Source organism: Erpetoichthys calabaricus, chromosome 11, assembly GCF_900747795.2.
Source record: "Erpetoichthys calabaricus chromosome 11, fErpCal1.3, whole genome shotgun sequence".
Lineage (NCBI taxonomy): Eukaryota > Metazoa > Chordata > Cladistia > Polypteriformes > Polypteridae > Erpetoichthys > Erpetoichthys calabaricus.
In genome coordinates this window covers 18583046-18593314 of record NC_041404.2, presented here as the reverse complement: position 1 = coordinate 18593314, position 10269 = coordinate 18583046, and the positions used below count along the sequence as shown (strand labels likewise).

The 10269-nt window shown below is 38.4% G+C and overlaps 1 protein-coding gene across 1 annotated transcript; it reads right to left on the bottom strand.

Annotated features, from left to right (window-relative positions):
- Window positions 1-937: 937 nt before the first annotated feature.
- On the bottom strand, window positions 938-8450 carry gdf9 (growth differentiation factor 9). Its single transcript, XM_028812753.2, has 2 exons — window positions 7717-8450; window positions 938-3303 (listed from the first exon to the last, which is right to left on the bottom strand). The coding sequence occupies exons 1-2, from the start codon at window positions 8075-8077 to the stop codon at window positions 2363-2365; spliced, it is 1302 nt and encodes a 433-aa protein (XP_028668586.1). The 5' UTR covers window positions 8078-8450; the 3' UTR covers window positions 938-2362.
- Between the last annotated feature and the right edge of the window lie 1819 nt (window positions 8451-10269).

Below are 10269 nucleotides of genomic sequence, written 5' to 3'. Positions count from 1 at the left end.
AATAATAAAGACCCCTAAAACACAAGGAGGAAGCAGTGGTTAGCCGTGCTAGTGCCACCTCATGGACCCAGCGTTCTGGGTATACAGTAGATCCCACACCTGGTTGTTATTGGTGTCACATTTGCAAATTTGCCTTCTGTCTGCATGAGTTTTACTCCCACATCCACAAAGACGTGCATGTTAAGTGCCAATTCTAAACCCTGTTTGAGTGTACCCTGCAAAGGACTGGCACCATCTTTACAGCTACTTCTTACCTTGTGCATCATGCTACTGGGATATGCTTCCAATGTTTTAGACCATGGCTTGAATCACTGTAAGTTAGTCCAAGAATGTTAGCTACTTTAAGAAGCATGCTAAGTTTCAAATGTGGTTTATGTTGTGAACACGGTGAATGCGGCCATTCCTCCGAAACCCCCTCTTAAACAGTGATACAATGGGAAACAAACACAGCTCTTCATCTACTCTTTGCGGATCAGCTGCTAGCCTGCTGCCATGACTCGTGTTCTGCATGTCGCATGTGGTTTTGAACATTTAAAAGACCGCACTGCAGCTGTCCTAGTGTCTCACTACCTTGTCTATTCCCTCAGACATCCTCTGCTTTATTCTTTATTATGCTGTATTCAAATAAAGTTTGTTTCCTGAAAACTCTGAATGAACCTGTGCAATTTTGTGACCCAAGCATGACAATATAAAATAGATTGGCACTAGCTCCTTATTACACTGTACTGGAAAAAAATTAAAAACAAATTAACCAACAGCCTTTACATGCTATTTGGTTTCCTATTTTTGGAAATTGTGAGCAAAAATTCAAAAAAAGGAGGTTAAAACTATTTTTGCAGGATGCTACAATATTTCATAAAATGCAACAAAAAGTCAAATTCGGGCAATATCAATGAAAGACTAAGATAAAACCAAAACTTGTTAAAAGGGACTTTATGAAGATTTACCAATCTTCAAAAGGTGAGCAGCTCTGTTTTTCACTAGTAAGCAACAAGAACTTTCACACTTACACACACACACTAGAAAAACTGAAAACATCACTTATTACAAGAGTTAACAAAATTCAGTGCCAAAGACACAAGCCCATTAAAACAATGTGTTCTTTACAGTTCCACTAAAACTACTAAGACTTTAATTTGAACGATTACAATATGAAGCTGATATAGTGCCAAATCTAACATAAAAACACAAAGAGAAAGTACATTGGATAGTTTCAGCTTCAGAAGAAAACTCTGCAGAATAATAGTGACGCTCACAACAGTAAAATGATTTAATGACAGGTCAAAATGGTGACATTTAAAATGTGACAAGGTGCTTAAAACATATCGTGGTGACAATTTTAGATGGTGCAGTTTGTGCAAAGCTTCAAAATTTGAGATATTTTTCTTAATATATTGGATTTTTCCTGAATAGCATATCAAGGCTTTTTGTCATCCACTAAGGTTTTTTCTTCATTTTTTTTGGATACCTGCATTTTTACAAGTTTTAATTCTAATTACAAAAGGAGGTTTTCCTCTCTTTCCAGAAGTTGTATGCTCACTCTCCCCACAAAAAAAAAAAAAAAAAAAAACTTTAAACAATTCAGGAGAGCATTTTATAATAATCAATACAACAATCCGTGAACCTAAAGGCAAAAAATTGCAATGTGCAAATATTTTTCACGTTTGCCTTGTAAAATAAACAGCCAGATTTGTTACATTCACTTTACACAAATACATAACTTGTGCTTTGTTAACAATGTTGAATATCAAAAACTATTTACAATAACTTAAACAAAATTATTAAACACAAATTGACAAAAGTAGTAGTTGTCACAATTTAAAGACAACTTTTATTCTGGACATCAGGAAAACAGTTGTCCATTAGACAACTGTTTAAATCCCCAGATATAAAAACCACAAAACCAGGCTAAAATATTACATCACAATTAAGAGGATTAAAATCTTATGTGTCCAGAACATTTTCTCTGTATAAAAGGATTTGTCAATCTGTTTCTAACAAAACAAAAAAAAAATTAAAAGAAAACTGAAAATGGGAAAAAGACATTTTCCACTCCTAAGCATTCACATAGTCTACTTTAACTGGCTATCACTCATTCAGTATTTGGTGGAAATGTGTGTTAATAAATAAAAAAGGCACCATATACATATTCCAAACAGGTGAAATGACTGGGGTGTCCTCTCTGAACAGTATTAACATCACAGCTCCCTCCTCTGTTGTCAAGTTCATTCTCTCTCAGCCACTTCAAAACTCACTCCACAAATTTCCTCTCTCTATAATGGTAATAGTATAATGAAAAATTCAGACTTGATACCCCATAAAAAACAGTGCAGTCAGTTCATGCTGGTGGATTCTTAATGCTTCAGCGGCAGGTACATTTGGTAGCTATCATGTCCTGGTACTCTTTGTAAGCAATCGAGCCATCATTTTCAATTGTTAAAACACTTAAGGGACTATATTCCGAAGGGACACATGAAGGTCTTGGCACTGAGGAGTCCAATTTTTCATAAATTATATTTTGCACCATAGTATGGACAGGAGACCCATATCGGTGGCCAATGGCTCTTGGACAAACCCCTTTGCAGTATCGAGGATTATACCTGTGTGGTGCAATTATCCAGTGGTCCCAATTTAGTTGCCGAAAGCTCACCCTAAAATTTTGTAACTCACATTCATCTGTGGGAAACTCAAAGTTCCGGTAATGTTCGGCAAGGCTAAGAGCTTTAGCTGGAGACTGATGGGACAGAGGCTTCTCACTTGCTACATTCCTTCCAAGTGGCAAAGATCTTTTTTTCAAAGCTAGTGAAAGAGAGGAGTGGAGGTTAACCAGGTCTAGAGCAGACCTTTGTTTTTCTGAACTCAGAGTTTTTTCATTAAGTGTCCATCTACGGTAAGCTTGTTCACTGGTGTCATTCAAGTACAAAAGAAGAGGTGGTGGCTTCAGGACTTGTCCAACAGTTTGCTCATCAACCTGCTGGCTACCATCTTTAATACAAGTAAAATTGACCACAATGTGAATGTTCTTCATATAGGAAGCAAGCATGGGTTGGAGAAAGGAGGTAATGTCTACCTCGATCCATTTGCGCCGGTTCCTTTGTTCAATCTGGACGTGGATGACCGACTGCTGGACACTAAAACATACTTGCTTGTCTGGGCTTTCCTGTCCCTTGATGTGTAGGTAGCAAACCAACGAAACCGGTGGCACAAATACTTTATCAAAAGAATAGAGCAGAACAGACTTGAGTAAGTGCTCTTCAGCTGTTACACGGTCTAGTCTGTAAGACAGGTCTTGAGAAGAGAGACCTGCAGAAGAGATATAAATAAATGATTCATACCAAAAATCTCTCTAGGTTTTCTTTCTAACAAACTAAATATTGAAATGGTGCTTAAAATAAACCTGTGACAAAGAAATGCATATTGCAAAGCTCGAAGTTAATCTTTAAAACAAAACAAACATACATTTTTAAATGAAATGTAGGTATCACATTAATGCACAGTAGTTGCTTGCATTGCTATCAAGGAGACTGGAGTCAAATGTCAATCCAGTTCATCTCATGTGACCACCTGGTTTATTCATGATTGGCTTAGCATTTAACAATATCAAAACCCTTGAGGTTAGCAAAAAAGCAAAATTCAGAATGAACAGTTCCCTGGTATTAATGGATTCAGAACTTCCTAAATGGTAGGCCTCTGTAGCTTGAAAAATTAACCTCCAACAGTCTCTCCTCATTCACTGTAACACACTGGGTTATGCTCTTTTCGCTTCTTTTATGCTCACATACTCTTGTGACCAGACTCAAATTCCACCAGGTTTGCTCATGACACAAAAGTAGTTGGTCCAGTTACAAAAAATAATAGTCTACAGGATGGAGGTTAAACTGCTTATGGGATATTGTAATGAACACAATCGGTCTCTCAACTGTAAAATAAAGGAAGCAACTTGTAAGGGTTCATCTCCCTATTGAAGTTAAACAGGTTGCTAAAGAACTGGCAGTAAGAGTTTTTGAGTGTTTCTATTACTGAATATGTAAAGCAAAGAAGAACAGCAGTAAGTAAGCGCAGCTGCTTCACAAATTCAGCATCCTGGCCTTGAATCCTGCACAAAGTCACTGTTTATAGTTTGCAAGTCTGTGTGTTTTTGTTCTCATGCATCTTTAAACATGTTTATAGTAACCAGTTAACCTAACCTGCACTAGCTGTGTGAGTGTGTCTATGAGTGAGCCCTACGATAGTCTGACACCATGTCTGTGGCCCGAGTCCTGCTTTGTGACCCCTCCTGTTGATATAGGCCTCCATCCCCTCATAAGCCTAAGCTGGACTGAACAGTTTGAAAATATTAAGATGTCAAGTACTGAGGATCCCTTATGGTCTATCAGCATCACCTGTCTTCTTGAGAAGGTTGAACAGCACCTTCAATTTCTTTGGGAAACTACTTTTTGCAATAAAGATCTGGAGGGACCAGCAAAGTAATTAACCGCTTCACAGTCTATGATGCTAATGTCAGTATGGTAGACCAAAAAGCCCTGCAGTGGGCTTTGTACCATTCATTTAAGAGTTATGACAAGAGATCCTTGAAGGAAACTCTTTGCCTTGTGTCCTGCACACCATGGTAACAAACGTGTTCATCAAATGATGTGTATACATTTGATTTCATACCAGCAGACATGTAAACTATTTTTTATCCGGAGATCATTACACTAATTAATGCACATGTGAACATCTGCCTACCTGGAGACCAAGACTTTATTTGTGTTCTCTAGTCATTTTGTGTTCAGTGTTACACATGGTGTATGACGATATACATGATACTTAACATTTTTAATTTGTTCACATATATATTGATTGTTTTTTCAATGTGTTTAATAATTTGTGCCTACTGGGTTATGTTGCACCATGAAGTACGCTGTTGCTGCATATTTGCTGTTTCTCCAGTAATGAGACTAGTAACCAACATTTGTTGTAGTGAAAGTCATAGTGACAACCTGACTCTAAGATCCCAAATCCTAGGAGAGAAATACTGGAATATGGGAGTCCTCTGCTATTTACAATCTCATTTCTACAAAATGAAATAGTTGAAGCAACTGAATTTGAAGTGAGAAGTCATATCATTAATGAAGGGAATTAACAGAAATCAGTTCTTACTCTGGAATTCTAATAATTTCAAAATAAAGGCAGTATGGCACAAATGACAAATATGCAGTATTAATCATTAGATACCTACATGCCACTGATGCTGCATTGAAATAAGAGGGTTTTGAAAGTACTTCTTGCTCTCTACACTTTTCCACATACCTACACATTTTTAAATAGCGATTTTGATCTGGCTATTCAGCCCAATAAAACTTGTCAATACCTATTCACCTAACTTCTACAGAATACCATCAAGTCCAGAATTCATGCCCCAAGTACTATCATCACCCAGACTACTTGCAAACTTAATTGCCTCCAAATACAAATCAACGAGGAGATTTAGTTCACTTTATTGGAGATTTTTATTCTACCTTTGGTTGCAGAGTCTGAATATTGTTTCATTCACTATATCTTGTTGAAAATATAAAACAAAGAGACCAAATGTTGTATCCTAGCACATTTAGAAACTTAATAATTAATAATAATAATTCTTTACATTTATATAGCGCTTTTCTTACTACTCAAAGTGCTCTCCACGCAGGGAGGACCCGGGAAGCAAACCCGGGTCACCTAACTGTGAGGCTTTCATCCACCCATTCTCAAATCTACTTCATTCAATTCAAGGTCATTGGGGTCCACAGACTATCCCAGTAGAACAGACGCAACAATGGACACAGCTGTAACCAGGGTGCCAGTCCATTGCAGGGCCCAATTGTAGACACACGGGCCAATTTGGAATTGCCATTTAATGCAATATGCTTATATTTGGGGGTGGGGAATTGATGCAAGGATGGAAAGCACATGCAAACTTCAATGACCATGCATGAAATTTGTATCCAGGATGCTGGATCAGAGCGGACCATTTGGAAACCACGCCACACTGCTTAATCCAGAGTACAAATAAGATATTTTAAATTGCATCTTGATTAGCATATCAGTGATCGGAAGTGAAGATCTTGAAAGTATGGTCGTGAGGGCAGATGGTCACTGTCCATATGCATGCAATGCTTTTGGGATATACCTTCTCAACTTACCCTGTTGGATGAAAGAAATGAGAGGTCTGCAATTCAGGAACAAACCACTCAAAGATGTCGACAGCTTTAAGTGCCTCAGATTGACGCTTAATGCAGGGGGTGACAACTTGAAAGATGTCAACACAAATAGCTGTAGCATTAAACGCTATGAATGACTTAGATAACCTCTGGAAGAACAAGAGTATCAAAACAGATACGAAGATGCGGCTATTATTCATAATACTGATTGCTCTGTATGGTTGTGAAACCTGGATGCGAGGGAAAGGTGGGGGGGAAAAAAACAAAAACCTAGTTTTTGAAGTGAAAACTTAAAGGAAAATTCTCTCTGTGCATCTGCTTGGAATGATCAAGAAAGAAGAAATTAGAAAGCATCTAAACCAGCCAGACACAAAAGTGCAGTAGGTACATCTATGCACCAATGGCTTAGCCATGTACTCGGAATGGACAAGAACAAATTGCAAATATTACACTTCATGGCTGTGTTGATAGTTACCAGGAGAGGATGTCCGAGACAAATACAGTTCCAGTTAGCACCAGTACAATTCAACGATATGAGCATCCCTGCCGTTTTGTGGACTGCACACGACAGCTGTCAATGGCGCTTGCTTACTTTAAATTTATGTAAGACCCTACAATAATGAGGAGTGATGAGCATATCATATGGAGATATGGCAAAGAGAAGAAACCCAGTGAATAAGGTGGTTACGAAAATGGGTGGACTAATGAATCCAAAATTCCTACACTGCTTACAGTGAATTCATAACTGTACTTAAAAGGTTCTAACTACAAGATCAGATCAAAGAATACCAGAGCACCTAGCAAATCTTAATTTTCTTATTGGGCTGTATATTAACACCTTAGCATCCCTTAACTTACATAAGTTTTATTCTGAAGTTGATTTTGGTAGGCAAGACTTGGGATAAAGATAGCTGGTTTGGATTTCAAAAGTCACATTAACAATTCAAAAAAAACCCATCCATCCACTTATGAAAACCACTTAATGTAACTATGAGTTACTAGGATCGAAGAATATCTTGACAGCATTAATTTAAAATCTATGAGCATCCACGTCCATGGCAGGACGTACTCACTTGTGAGACTAAAATATAAACGGATACATCTCTGGCTTGTGGGAGTAGAGCAAAACACCCCCGCACACAAAAAAAGACAACATCCAAACTCCACACAGAAAAATGACACACCAGGATTTGAACCCAGGTCTCTGGAGCGGAGGCAGCTGTGCAGACTGTGGAACTACTGACCCCAGTGCCTATTATTTAATTTACCAATAAAGAACTGGATTGAGTGGATATGAAACTGAATGGATGGACGTGTACCTCAATCAGAGAGGTGAACTAATCGTTTTTGTATAATGTACAGCACTCTTGTTTCTCAGATAGCGGGCAGGAGGTGTTGAAATTTTTATTTTAAATTATCACAAAATGTATTAAATATTATAATTTTTTAAATAATTAAGGTAGACAATACTAACCGTCTTGAACCATTGCTATTAGGACGCTATTTAACAAACGCGGCGCCGGGCTCTACTCACCGCTACTCTTTTTCGGGCACTCCTCTCTGGGAGCGAACAGGCGCACCGTATTGTATAGATGTCTCACCCGTAGTTTAGGCACACCTTCGTGGGTCGCAGACATCCTGTAGATTCGCTTCATGTAACGCAGGTACCGCGAATCGGGTCGGGACCGCGGGCTGGGTTCCTCCCAGCCATCCTTATCGGATAAAGCCTTCAGCAAGGACGACAGCAGGTTACCCTGATGATCAGTGGGTTCGCTGTCGCCGGACAGTGTATCAGCAGCCCGCTTCGCCTTGTCTAGCTGGCATAAGGCTTGGGTCCACCGCAAGCACAGAAAATAGCACGATACGGAGAAGATAGCGCTCCACATCGGACCCATGGCTGGGAGTCTGTGAGGGAGGGAGGTAGACCTGTAGGGACGAACTCGCGGCTTAGTCTCGAATCTACCAGGGAGGGCGCCTTCGGTCTTCCTTCCCGATGAGCTTTAACAGTTCACGTGCGATCAATCAGCGCTAGTTCTCTCTAATTAGGGGTCTGGAGATGCCGGGGCGTTTGGGATGGAGACCGTCAAATCAGCGAAAGAAGTTCAAGCAACTCGGGCAGGTGCACAGAACTTGGGTGGGATGTTGTTTTGTTTCCGTTTACATCTTTCCGGATAATAATGGATACTCAGAATTGTTCTGAAATGATTTTACAGGCGTTTAGAACGCATGCCAAATGCTAACGTTTGTGGTTTTATGCTTCCAAACAACGTGGTCGCGTTGCTGATATTACCTACGCACGTAAACACTAGATGGCGCTGTTGCGGACGCTATGGTGTGCTTTTCTGTGGAGTTACACGATGAGGCACGGCGTGCGTGCGTGCAGTAAAGAGCGCAGGCTCCTTACTATGGCCGCCTATCCGCTCGATTCCGTATTTAATGTGACATTATTAAGATTACCCGATGGCACAGTGGTGAGCTTTGGTGGTTTAGTCTCTCCGACAAAATCTGGTCCAGTGCAAGCCAGGACGCTGTCTTTGCAGATATGCCAGTTTTCTTACAACTTAACAAAGATGTGTGTGACAGATTTGTGCTACAAAATTGTGAGTGACCATGATGCGTTGGCACGATGTCTTAATGGTGCATAATGCTGAAATTGGAAGTTCAGTAATTTGGCAGGTGTTTTATTATTGGAGTTAATAATTAAACTAATTAAAATGGTTTTAAATGTGAAGTTAGTTATTTTTATTTGCATTCATGAGCAAAATAAAAAGCCTGAATTCGTGTAAGCCGCCCTAATTCATGGTGTTCATATGAAATTATAATGGGTAGAAGTACATAATAAATAAGAAAAGCTGTGTCATATATGTGAAATATTAAAATGTGTGCTTCAGGTTAAATTTTTAAAGTCTAAAAATTGGCAGTTGCAATAGGAATTTGTCATTTTCACCCTTTGATAGAAGTCTGTATTAAAGGGTCAATAATAACAATTTTTGTAACCTACCCTAATTCAGGGTGTTAATAAGAAATGATTTAGTTCATGAGGTGGAAGTACATATTAAACAAGAACAATTGTATCAAATATTTGAAATATTAAAATGTGTGATTTGATTTAAATTTTGAAAGTCTAAATATTCCTGATTGTATTAGACGTTTGTCATTATTCACTCTCTGTCCGAGGTCCATAGAGGACTAGATGTCTAGTAAAGGATAAAATTTAACATCATATTTGAAATCACAGAGCTAAATGATACCCCACATGCTTATGTTTGAAATTTGTCATTTGTTACCTCATGGGAGTGGCTCTTAGAGGAGTGGACAACCAGTAAAGAATCAGATATCAAAAATATTATATTCATGGTCAGCAACCTCAGCATAGCATAAAATGATGCTCCATGTGCCTATATTACTGATTCAAATTTTTTCAAAATTTTGTGAAAACAAATAACTTTGACGCCTCATATCCCCTTAGAGGGTGATCCCCTGGGTTCAGTTTATGTGGCACTTCAGGGGCTTCTGATCATTTTCGCTGAAAACACCCATTAGTTTACTCTTTATCCTAAGGGTGTAATTTCATGAAGAAAATAAAGTATGGTCCAAAAATGGCCTAAAAATAAGCATTCTTTCAGGCTAGAGAGCCAAAAAAATGAAGGAACCCCAAAAAGTTTGACAGTGTGCATAACTAGACATCAAGTCGATTTGAATAGTATGTCATATCTGGGGAGTCAAGAGGCACAAGAGGAAAAAAAAAAAACTGAAAAGATTGCAAAGCGTTCATGAGTAATTCTTAAAGAACACAATTTAATTTGAACGTTTCCATCACATCAAATGAGTACACAATTAAAAAGAAAGTTAATTATAAGTTATTCATGTATGCAATATTGTTCTGAATCAGTTTGACTAAATATTTTCATATTATCCTAATATTTATAAAAACTATTGTTGTTTTCTTTGTACATATATATGTCACCCACATCACTGTACATTATTATTCACATATGATTGCAAAGCCCTATTTTCAACAGCCATTCATTCAGTGTCCTAATGGTAAACTCCCTTAGCGTAACCTTAATTAGTCATGTATAAATGC